This window comes from Jaculus jaculus, chromosome 10, assembly GCF_020740685.1.
Source record: "Jaculus jaculus isolate mJacJac1 chromosome 10, mJacJac1.mat.Y.cur, whole genome shotgun sequence".
In the NCBI taxonomy this organism is placed as follows: domain Eukaryota; kingdom Metazoa; phylum Chordata; class Mammalia; order Rodentia; family Dipodidae; genus Jaculus; species Jaculus jaculus.
Window position 1 is genome coordinate 95,072,257 of NC_059111.1, and position 13,174 is coordinate 95,085,430.

Genomic DNA, 13,174 nt, shown 5'->3' on the forward strand with positions numbered 1-13,174 from the left:
CATACACCACATCCACACAAAAATGCCTTTTATGATAAAGCATATACTCCTTAAGGTTTTCCCCTTGCTTTGAAAACAGGAAACATTTCTCAGATGAAGTCAGGCCTTGTCTGAGATACTTTCTGACATATCCAGTGCCAGTCAGGAGAACAGTCACCCAGTGGTGTGAGGCCCTGAGCAGTCAGCTGGCTGCAGACCCTGTTGCATGGTTGCTGCTTGTCCTGGCTTGGGTATTTGTAATAATCCAGATGATACTGCTTCTGCAGGAATCGACAATGTCATGATCAAAATTCTTCTACAGGAGGATTTTTTTGGAGATGCTGTGTGGTCATTCCAGTGTTTTTGCCTTTGGTATAGACCTGCCTTCAAATTATCAGCCTGATAAAGGACCATTCTTTGTGTGTCTTATTCATTATACACATATAATAATCTGTGCTCTTCTACATCTCAGATTTTGGAGCAAAATATTTCAGTCTGACTTAACCTTATAGAGGAAGACTTGAATGAAATGGAATGATAGGAGTAATAGAGTAAACCTATTTATGAAGCTATAATGAAGGGAATAAGTGATGCCTTCTAAGGAACATAGGATGGTAAGAATGGAGTGCTAGTTGAGATGCCTTTAAATATTTAGCTTAGTTGGTTCCTTTTGGTATTAAGTTAGTGTTATGACAGCTCTATTTGTCATGTTGAAACCCTAAGAATATAGTACATAGCCCAAAGTACTTCTAGAAAATGATCATCTTTTCCAAGTAGGAAAGGACTCTTAGGAAATAAATCAGAGAAGAACTTCGAGAACTGTAAACTAATAACTTCATGAAAATTGTTGCATGATACTTAATTAGACAAATCGTCCTAGAAAAATATACATGTGAGAATAATAAAAAGAGCCAGCAGTGATATGTAAATATTATCATGGCTGAATTCACATAATCAAATATTAAGTAAAGGAAGATCAAGGTAGGAAAGTTTAAGATTCAAGGTGCATCCCATAGTTGTCATTGTGTCTGTAACTCATGTTATAATTGTTGGTTAGGAGATCACACCCCATTTTTCAGGTCCTTTTTAACTTAGCACTTTGCATTCAGGTTGGCAGTTAATCAAGTGATAGTAAACACATCTGTGGGGCAAGAAAGAATCATAAACTAAGATTAAGGAACAAGGTTAGCTGCCAACTAGACTCATTAGAGATAATTCAGTCTGAGCTCTGCAGAGCTCTCATTTAATAAACCTAATGAAATCTGTCCCTGGAGAGAACCAGGTAGCCTACCAGACTCTTCTAGCTACTATATAGTGCAATTTTGTCCCAAGAGGTGTATACATCATGGTCTTGGCACAAGAAATATTTCTACTATTTAACTTCTGGAATATTCTTCTGGGGCCAGATTCACTAAGCTAGATATGCTAGAGAAGTATTATATTTTTGCCAATTTGCTAATAATTTGTCTTTAAGTGCCTCATTTTGATATTTAACATAGTACATGCATATCTAATTTTATAACTTACTTTTATTTCTTCCATCATCTCAATTCTTTTATCATCTCTTTTATCCAACCATATCCCGAAAAATATAACATTAAAATAATCCATGCATTATGACCTCTTTAAAAAGTCCTAGCCTTTTGATGACTAAGAATAAGTAAACTGTGATAATACTTTAATACCATAATTTATTAGAATATGTACCAACTGTGTCCAGTGCTTAATTAATGGGAATGACTCAGGCACAATTCAAAGATATGAAAAACAAGTCGCTGCTCTGGAGAAACTCAATTCTCCTAAGAGGGAGAGAAAGCCTAAGATGAAAAATGGCTGGTGTGTTCAAGCCATAAACTGAAACACTTACCACAAACTGCATCAAAGTAATTTAGAGATCAGAGAAAATCTCATGAGCAACTTAAAGAAAAGTTACAGTGAAAATAAAAATTTTTAATTGCCATTCTGGCCACTATACCATAACTTAGAAAATCCAGCACATGCTAGAAATACACTGCATGGACATTTTGACAAAAGGACTAGACTTTGTCTGAAGATAGGACACTGGAAGCAAAGTTGACTAACATGAAAACGTTGAATATGGCTAGACTTCTTTCTTAGGTAGCAGTGCCACACTGTCTGGGATGAGTAAGGCATGTTAAAATCTAGTATGATACAGCTCCCCATTGGGAGCCCCCTAAACATGAAGTGTCATGTGGTAATATGGGACGGGTCACAGTGGCTGTGTACATGTGGCCACTGGGAAATTGTTGGAGGGAGAGTGCTCTGGTAAAGCGCCCAGTACGTGCTGTGACCTGGAGGTGGGGGAGAGTGGGACTTGCTTACAAACCTGTGAACGATGTGTCTTAGTGACATTTATAGGACAAATTGAAGGAAGCAGGGATGCAAGTTAGGATAACCAGTGAGGAGATTGTTTAATCAGAGGCCAGGGAAAGAAATGACCAAGTTCTGCCCATCCGTCTGTATCGCCTCATTTAGTAAGAACCTGAATTATGGTGTGGGTGCTCAAGATGGAAGTGTGGACATGTCTGCCCGGGCTCCAGCATTACACCACTTGAGTTGGCACTCTTCCTATCATAGGCTGTGTGAATGGCGACACATGGCATGTGATTCTTTCATCGTGGATACTTGGGCACCAACAGCTGTGAGTAGCCTAAGGTAGACACCCCATAAGCCTAAATAAAAGAAAGGGTGAACATGAACACGTGTGAGCAGAAGGGATTATATAGAAAGTGTGTCTGTAATTCTGAAGTGTCTCTCATTAGAAACAAAGCTAGGAGAAAGAAACAGCTGACTGTTAGGCTGGACCCGAGGTAAGTTCGGTAATGATAATACCAGAGACAGACCTGAAACAACAGTGGTGGGTCAGCTGTGAAGAGTTCTGGGGTACAGAATGTCAACTATCAAGAGGAGTATTGAAAATATCTAAGAGGAAGCCATCATGCAAGCTGGAGCTAAGATTCACTATATTGCACCCATGATATTTGTATTTAACAGTATGATAGATTTTCCCATCCATGTGAAGCCCCATATTATCAACACATACGTGGTCTTCTGCATGGACTAATATCTCTTGATAGGCCTCTCTCACCTGTCCGCCTCAAGAGTCCTTGCCCTAATGCTAAACATTCGAGAGGCAATGACATTAGGTGGTAGAGTGACTCCAGCGTGGGCTCTGGAGCCAGATTGTCCAAAGTCACATTTTAGCCCCATCACCTACCAGCTGTCTGACCTTGGGAAAGGATGTTAATCATGGATGCCTTCCTTTCTCCTTCCAAATGGAAGTATGAAAATGCTGTGCTCAGCCTCGGAAGGAGCGTGGGAAGCTCAGGGATGACTTACAACGCTGCCAGCATGTGATCGGAACAATACAGCTGTCAGCTATTAATATTATGGCTGTGTTTTCAGTAGCTCAGGTTCATCCTCTATAAAATGGCCCTGTGATAGCACAGGCATTATAGAATGATGGCGAAATTACAGAAAATAACAATATAAAGCTCTTGAAGAAAGGCACGGTAAGAGCTTAATGGGTGGGAGAGTTATTCATACCACTCTTACTAGCATACATAGCACCTGGCAGAAAACCTGCAACTTCTCCCTGTGTCTTGCATCAGAATATCCGAAGGCCAACCTGATCTGCAGTGCCTAAAATAGCACATATTAAATATGCCACAGGAATGTTTCCAGGTAATGTGATAGACAATGCATACTAAGTTGCAGTTTTTCTTGGAAAATTTGTGACAGCTTTATCTTTTATAAAAAAAAGAAAGAAAGAAAGAAAGAAAGAAAAGGTTATTGTACTATAAGTTGAAATGAAAAAATACAGAATCCTAACCCCATAATACATACATTACTATTATTATTATTTTCCTTTGAGTTTTGTATCAATAGCCTTTATTTATTTACTTATTTGCATCTTGAGGGGTTAAAGAAAGATTGCTTGATATTAAAGGTGAGAGTGTAAGTCTCACTTCAGTTTCCAAATTATATGCTTAAAATCTTTAACAGCTGTCATTTTAAAGAGACTTAGTTCATTTCACCTAAAGTGCTTTTCAGTCTGGAGGGAACACTTAAATGTAGTCACAAATCACTTGCAAGGTACTTATGGTAACACTTTTAAAAGTGAAATTTGTTTGTTAGCATGGAGAGTCCAAATTTGGTAGATAATGTTCTATTCTTCCATAACTTAAAGATTTTAGCTCTTTTCTCCTCTAGTCCTGGGCATGGATTTCACTCATGACAATAAGAGCACCCAGAACCCCATTGACTTCATTAGTTCAGCAGATTGTCTCCTCTGGGCACTGGCCAAGGGCACGATTGGTCTCTGCAGTGATGAGCTTATTTTGTGCGTTTCCTCAGAAAATCCTTCCATACAAAAGGCACCGATAGCATTAGACTCAGCATGAGCAATTACAGGCTGGGAAGTGGGGGGACCTCTCCCCATGTGCCAGTGGCTCATTCCCATGAATTAGAAGGTAAATATGCACCAAGGTGCATTAACCTTTATGGATTTTTCTTCAGTTTTCATGTTCCACTGATTTATGGTCTTAACTATGCCTGTTGCTGCTGTTTCTGAATGAGTCCCTTGTAAATCATTTCTAAATGATCCTTTCAACTCAGGTAATACAAGTTGACTATATCTCAAATCAGTTCCTCCGCAGCATCTTCCTTTCTTTGCCCAAGCCGTGGTTCACCTTGCTCTGTGCCTTAAATGCCACATGCGAGGGCAATCAAATAAGAGAGACTCAGGTCTGAAAGAAGTCATGTGTGCTCGGGTGGCTGACTGGTAAGCCTTTGTCCAAGGGCAAGCTCATGTCTGGGCATGGATTCTATTATGGGTTCTAAGTTGATTTTTTTTTCCTCCATGCAAATTAAGCATGGTAGGAATTTTAAATGTACCATGTTTTCATAAAAGACCACTTTGATGGTCATTTTCACTTGAATGAATGACAGTATCTGCCACTTAGTCCAGGTCCTCTATGTTCAAGAGTATCTCAGCTGGCAGCCACAGTTCTTGCTGAGATGAAATGAAACACAGAGCTTTATGATACAATGAGATTTGTGATAAGGAGACTGGGGCTAATCAAGAGGTTTGGAATTTTAACCAGTTTGTAGATTCTCTGGATAAGAATCATATCAAGACAAAAAAAAAATAAAAAATTGTTGAAACTACTGGGTGAAATATAGGCAGTATAGGCTCATTTGTGTATGTAACTTGCTACAAAAAAGTGTAAATTAAAAATATAGGTACTGTATATGCACTAACTTTCCCCTATTTGACCATTTGGAAAGAAATTGTGTAGCGAAATATTTCACAAATAACAATATTAAAATTTAGGAAATAAGATCCGTGTTTTGAACCTTCAAGTGAGGTGAGAATTGGTTGTGTGTGCTCATTAGTTGCTGTTTAGTTTATCCTATTTTACGCAGAGGAGGCCAGTTTGGATAATATTCTTCAAGCATTGCAATTAGAGGCTCTGTACAGCACACTATGCAGGCCCTTTTCTTTGATTCCCATTATCTCCTGTCCACGTGCATGGATGTAACTGCACCGTGTGTTTACCTGTTCAGCATTTCACATTGGGCTAGGAAGCGCCCAATGTGAAACCACTGCTGGAGATTAAATGATATTCTTTTGACAGGGTTCCATCTGTGTCCTGTCTTAACTTTGAAGTGAAGTATTTTCATTCCTAATGAGATTCTTCACCCTGTTAAATATTCAGTGCTTCCTTGCTTCTATAGAGCTAGCTGACTGGGAGCATAGTTGGAAAAATTGGATTTTTTGATGATTCTCCTTCATACCTTTTTGTCTCCTTCCTGCCTTTCATTCAAAAGACCATTTTTATTTTTACTTATTTTTATTTATGTATGTATTTACTGGAAAGAGGAGTAGAGATAGAGAGAAAGAGATAGAGTATGGGTGTGCCAGGGCCTCCAGCCACTGCAAAATCCAGATGCATGTGTCACTTTGAACATTTGGCTTTATATGGATACTAGGGAATCAAACCTAGATTCTCAGGCTGTGCAAGTGAGCACTTGTAACTGCTGAGCCATATCTCCATCCCCTACTTTTATTTATTATTTTTAACTATTTTGTTTTATTTATTTATTGGACAGAGGAAGAGGGAGAGATTAAGAGAATGGGCACGCCAGGGCTTCCAGCCACTGCAAACAAACTCCAGATGCGTGTGCCCCTTGTGCATCTGGCTTATGTGGCTCCTGGGGAATCAAACCTGGGTCCTTTGGCTTCCCAGGCAAGCACCTTAACCATTAAGCCATCTCTCTGGCCCCCTCAGACTAGTTTTAAAACACTTAGTAGGTGAAAGGAATCAGGCAACATATTGTGGAAATTTAAAGAAAAATAAAATAGAGTTGCTTATGAAAAATACTGAAGAGCTACTTGAAGTAATATATCTTGTGGGAATAGCTCAGCAGCACAATAAGACACACTGCAGGTTTCCCCATATTTAATAAAGCTTGGATTCCTGGTTCCTGAGAAGTGTTCGGTTTCTAATGTGTTTACAATAACCATAATGCTCTGTGAAAGTGCAGGGGGAAAATAATATGGACAGAATATTGCACAAAAAGAAAGAGAAGTAAGCATATAGACAAAACTAGAAAATGCTTTCTCTAAAGAAGAACTAGTTAACACTGTGGTGATGGAGATAAGCAGTCACATGTCTTTTTTTTTTTTTAACGGCTCATGTGGACCTGATTAAAATTCTTAGATGGGTACCATGTGTTAAGAAAGTTCCACCCTAGTTCCAGGTTGAGACCAAAAGAGCTGCTTTTGTGTTCAGAATTTTACTCAAAATGTACTTCCTGAGGGTCACTCTGTCACCATAGACTAGGTCCTGGCTCCAAGATAGCAGTTCCCTCCTTGCCTCTGAATACTTGGGGATTTGCTCATTCCTGAATCTGTTTTGTTATTGAAACATTCAGTGTATTAATCTAATGATTTAAATCAGTGGTTATATGGGGAAGTCATAGAGCTAAGTGAAAAAGAAAACTTGATAAAATGTCATATTAAGAGAATTCCTAACCTCATTCAGGCCTACATCCCATAGCAGTATCAATAATTCTTTAAAAAGCAGCCACCACATGTAGGTAGTATTTACTATGTATCATCTACTGTTCTGAGAGTTTCTTATTTTCTCATTTCACCTGCAGAACAATCCTTCCAGGTAGGTAGTGTTATCACCCCACTTTACAGAATACAGAAGTAAAGCTCAGGGAGACTCAGTTACCTGCTCACGTTGGTACAGCCCAGCTCACAAGCTCTGGAGCAGCAGCTCTGCCTGCTGGGCTCTTGACCACACTACTGTCCAAGAACGTTCTTCCTAACACAGTGATGGTGGATGAGGGTCACTTCCCAGGGGGCTTGGGGGGTTCTTTCTCTGAGCCCTTCCTGCCTCAGAAGTGCCCTTTTCCCATTTAATATATTTACTTATTTTCAATGACAAAATGACACACATGTATATACACATACACATATATACACACATACGCACATACATATACATACATATACACACATACACACACAAATACACATACACACACATATACACACATACACATATATACACACACATATATACACACACATATATACACACACATATATACACACACATATACACACATATATATACACACATACACATACATACACACACACATGTATACATTTACACATTTACAGCATACAACTACAACACAGTGAGTTGAAATGTGTATATGTGGCAGAACAGGTAAACATGACTTACTTAGCATTTCCATCTTTATTATATTTTGTTGTGAGAATACTTAAAACCTACACTCTGTGAATCTCAAGTGTACAAATCCTTAACTGTGGTCACCACATTGTACAATAGACATCTTGAGTTTATTTCTCTTGTCAACTGGAATTCTGTATTTTTGGCCTGTACCTCCTCACCACCTGACAAAACACCGTCTTTGCCATGTTTGACTAAAGAAGGGGTGATAAGACAGCCCTAATTTTTCTCTATCATTCTTGACTGCATGTTTCATGCTTTCTGCACAGCAAGATCCCTCACAGCTCTGAGAGCAGATTTGGAAACATGTTGAATAGTTCCCCTCGAGTTAGAAATGACAACATCAACCTGAATGTGACCATGGAGACGGATGTGTGTGCTGTAGGGAATAAATGATTTGTACTTGAGAGAGATCACTCAGCTGAAATGATGAGGGGCCCCGCTGCCAGTGCCAGTTGGAGCAGATCTGTATTATTGGGACCCCGAAGACAAATACATGACTAGAATAAAAGAAAGAAAGAGAGAGAGAGAGAGAGAAAGAGAGAGAGAAAGAAAGAAAGAAAGAAAGAAAGAAAGAAAGAAAGAAAGAAAGAAAGAAAGAAAGAAAGAAAGAAAGAAAGAAAATGTGGATAATTTAGAGACTTCTGTCACTCAGGGAAGAGGTTGATGAGTAAAAATTTTGTTCTAACAAATGCGAAGTTCTGAAAAATGCAAGAAGTATTTTTTAATCAAAAGTCTTTTTCTAGTTCTCTTTGAGGAAAATACAGCTTCTGACAAATGAGTCTTACAATATTAAAACAAAACAAGCTTTGCTACATTTGATCATTAGAATATTAATAATAGTGGTTTTCTTTTGCATGCAGAATGAAAAGGACCATGATGCATCTTAGTAGAATTTCTCTGGGGGTTTGATGAGATCAAAAGGCTCAGCTTGTCAAGATCTGGGATTTCAAGACCTTAAGATTATGGCTATCTTTAACTAAATTTATTTCTCATTTTCTTGTATTTTTTTACTCATTCTCCTCCTTAATGATTCTTGAGATATTCTTCCAGGTCATGTTTTACTTCCTTTTCTGTATTGAGAATTAAGAATCTAATTAAGAATCTCCATTTCTACTTTTTGTCCTGAAAGTTTTGTTTTAGTCTTTTCATTGTGATAACCATATACGAATATCACCATATCACTCCTTTAGTTCCTAACACATGTGTGTGCACAACCGCCCACACATACACATGCATGCCTGTACACGGGGTAATGGAGTAATGTAAGATTATATGTGATATTGATTTGTATGAAAAGGAAACAATAGATTAGTATTCAAAAATTAAGGAATTCTTTGTACATCAAACTTTAAATGAAGTCTAATTAGAAGATATTTTTTGAACTACAGTCTTTTATATGTGAAGGTAATTTTTACACTTTCTAATTAGACTTTAATAGCTAATCATTCACAATATTTAATAATCAAAAATTCATTAAAAGTTATTGAAAAATGTTATTCCTGTTTCCCCTCTAGAAGTCACCTGCCTCTCTCACCTTCAGGTACAAATATTTGTTTATAGAACTCCCCTTGGTGATATATAGTAATGTAAACCATATAGGTAGTCGGTCTTTTTACCGAGGCTAGTATAGTAAGCACTGCCAGATACACATTGATCTACATGGGCTTTTCTCATTTCCCAGTACATGCTGTGGGTCCTTTTACATTAGTGCATCCAGAGCTTTTGCATGTGGATGGCAGAAGGAGCTATACAATATTGAGTGTGTAGTAAACTACCGTTGACTTAATTTTAACAGAATTAATGGACCTTCAGGTTGTTTCCAGCCTTTTATGATAAAATATAGCTGTCAGAAAAATTTCCCAGAAGTTGTATTTCGGGTCAAATGGATATGCATTTGTAATTTTGAATAACAGGGCCAAATTGCCCTTCAAAAGGATTGTGCAATTCTTTACTCTCATCAATAGTATATGAATATGTCTCTTTTTCTCCCTTTACACTGAATATATATATTTGTCCCCTCTACACCATCCTTATCCCACTCAGGGCCCTCCTAAGTGGGCGTACTGGTAATCACTGCTGAGTCACAAATGCACCAGTTGGTTCATGTCAAGAAGACAATGTCTCACAGTAAACCTTCCCTCTCTGTGGACCTTAATTCTTTCCTCCCATCTTCCACAATGTTCCCTGTGCCTTGGAGGGCATGTTAGAAGGCTCCTTTAGTGTTGAACTCTAAACAGTCTCTTATTTTCTGCTTTGATGAGTTTTGAGTCTCTTCAGTGTCTCCTGCCATCTCTGTAAAGTTGCTCTTATGGCTAGCTATGAGAACAGAACTGACATCTAATCCACCACTTCCTCTGTAATGTTTCCTGGGCCCTGGCAGGTGTGATAGAGATGACCCATCCAATGCTAGGGACTTGGCTCTTTCTTCTCATTCGGTGGGTCTTGTTCTCCCAGGTATTCACCACCTTCTGTAAAAAGCAAGTTTTCTAAACTAGAGTAAGAGTAGAATTGATCAAAAGGGATAAACATAGACATTCAGAAGTCTTTCTGATGGGCATAAGCTCTCCATTTAAAAGCCAAAGAACAATAGAAGCTTCCTTATAGGATCTTTGACCATCCAAACCATAAAATTTTGAGTTGATTCTCACTGCCAGGTATATATATGTTCTCTACATTGAACATGATTATGTATTCCTTCTATAACTTTAGTAACAGTTCAAATTCTGCTTCTGATGCCATCACTTTTAGTTTGATTGCTTGTATATTTGTCTTTAATGGCCAATTCTTTTAATCATATGCTTTTTATAATCTTTCACATTTGCTTTTCCCTGGGTGACAAGGAAGCAATATATTTTTCCACTTGTACGTGAATTGAATAGGAACACACAATGTCCAGTTACCAATAGAAGAAGGAAAAAGTCATGTGATTGGTCGGTGATCATGGTATACACCAGTTATTTACGTAGAGAAGTTGGAAGAGGTAGTAGCAGAGTCTTGAGTATTATGCCAGTTCACTTACTACTCTATGGTAACTATACTGTGATTCTATAGGATTTAAGCTATGGTGTTAAAGAACCAATGTCATCCAACCAAACTGTAGTAAGTTAAATGTATGCAGATCAAATCATAGAAAACAGGGATACCCTCTAGAGGAAAGTTTTGACAATAATATATTCATCTTTCTCATTCAGCTCTGAGATTTAACAGCTATTAACATTCTGCTATACATATTTTAATGAAGAAAATAAAACATTAAAAATAAAGTTAAAATTTTTCATTTTCCCCTAGCTCTCATCCTTTCCTTTTATTAACCTGCAAACTCAGTATCATTATGAATTTAAAGAGTAGTCTTTCCTTCCCCCACTTCCCCCTCAAAAAAAGATGTGTGTGGTATTGAACATTTTAATGAGAAATATGCATTTCTTATGGCTATGCATTCTAAATTGTCCCATAATGTTATTTACTGTTTATCTTTTCCTTTAACTTTGATAATTGTATTTTCCTCTTGAATTAACAGAAATATGTTTGGTATCCTCGCTCCAAGTTAGGAAGTCATGTTTTTCTGCTTCATCCCATTTTCATTTAATTAGTGAAATAAACTTACCTGTTAAAGATTAACATTTGGGCTGGAGAGATGGCTAAGCGGTTAAGCGCTTGCCTGTGAAGCCTAAGGACCCCGGTTCGAGGCTCGGTTCCCCAGGTCCCACATTAGCCAGATGCACAAGGGGGCACATGCGTCTGGAGTTCGTTTGCAGAGGCTGAAGCCCTGGCACTCCCATTCTCTCTCTCCATCTATCTGTCTTTCTCTCTGTGTCTGTCACTCTCAAATAAAAAAAAAAAAAGATTAACATTTTTATTGAGATAGAGTGATGACCTTCCTGTCTCTATGAACAGCCAAACCTATAGATTCTCATGTGTATGGTGTCTTATTAATGTTTTTCCAACATATTTAACCATCTTTTTACTCTCTTTGCCTTCCAGATTTATTCAGGAGATAGAGAATGCCCTGGGACTTGGCCCTGCCAAGCAGTGTCCTCTTCGAGAGTTTCTCACTATGTATATCAAAAATATTTTCCTGAATCAAGTCTTGGCTGAGATCAACAAGGAGATTGAAGGAGTCACAAAAACATCTGACCCCTTGAAGATCCTGGCTAATGCAGACACCATGAAGGTGCTGGGGGTGCAGCGGCCTCTCCTACAGGTAACAAGACAGTATAGCTTACTGTTTTTACCACGCTTTCTATTGACTTGGCAAAGTCATAAGTTGAGGAAAGAAAGAGTGCCATCTATTACCATATGTATCAGGGGCAAAACAAAAGGAAATAAATTAAATAGACACTAGGGAAATTTAGGTCTAATGTAGTTAGATAATGGAATTCCTTAAGATGTGAAGGAAAAAAAAAGTTAACTTTGACTATAGGAGATGGTGAGGCCCCTAAACATTCAGGGAACTCTTCACTGCTTGCCTAGACTTTGTCCCTGAAACAATTGTTTATCCAGTGGAGAGCAGAGGTAAGAGGTAAGAGGATTGCTGTAAGTTCTAGGCCACCCTAAGCAAGGTAGGAGGATCTCTGTGAGTTTAAGATCACCCTGAGACTACAGAGTAAATTCCATGACAGCCTGGGATAGAGCGAGAACCTACCTCGAAAAACAAACACACAAAAAAGAAAAAGTCAGATCATTCAATTCAAGTAATGATGTCATTAATAATGAACATTTTACTTGGACTAAAGATACAGTTTCTTTTTGGTGACAGGAATTAGATTATCTGTCAGTGTATATTTTTGTGTAATAGGTTTAAGGTATGTATTTTATATATTTTAAAACTAGTGATATAGAGATAAATATAAAACTAAAAATTGTAAGTTTGAGTTGTGAGTATATATTGACTCTTGCATTTGATCTTCATACCATTTCTTCATTTAAAAAGGAAGCACACAAGCTCAGTTTTCCATAAGTTATTCAATATGAGGGGGCTCCAAGTGCCTGAAGTCTTGAACCCTTCAGACAGCTGTGCAAATGGAGGGGTGTGATACCTGCTTCAGTTACTTGCATTGATTATACCCTTAACTTTGCCTTCTGTGTATTAGAATTAGCAGACATGCTTCATACTTTTCAGGGAAGGGTCCTGGTAGTAAAGTCCTCTACTGCAGTTAAGGGGGAGTAGACCAGAGGCATCACACCTAGGAAGCAGCTTGTTTGCATTGTCTGGTCTTTGGGTAGATGGGTTTCTGGCGAGGCTCTGTACTAAATTTTACAGTGAAATACAGAGTGGGACAGCACTGGCATGCGTTCCTTCCTCTGTATGGCATTTCCACTGGCTCTCTACGTGAGTGAGACCTTCTCCCTGCACCTTAGCTAAAGTGTCACCTCTGCTGAAATTTTCTGACTGTGCT

At 38.3% G+C, this 13,174-nt stretch overlaps 1 protein-coding gene across 1 annotated transcript in view; it reads left to right on the plus strand.

Moving 5' to 3' along the window:
* The window catches only part of Exoc4 (exocyst complex component 4), a 771,875-nt gene that overhangs the window by 499,808 nt on the left and 258,893 nt on the right, over positions 1-13,174 (plus strand). The window contains exon 11 of the mRNA XM_004661198.2: positions 11,760-11,979. Coding sequence (XP_004661255.2) covers positions 11,760-11,979 — 220 coding nt within the window. The remainder of the gene's footprint in view (positions 1-11,759; positions 11,980-13,174) is intronic.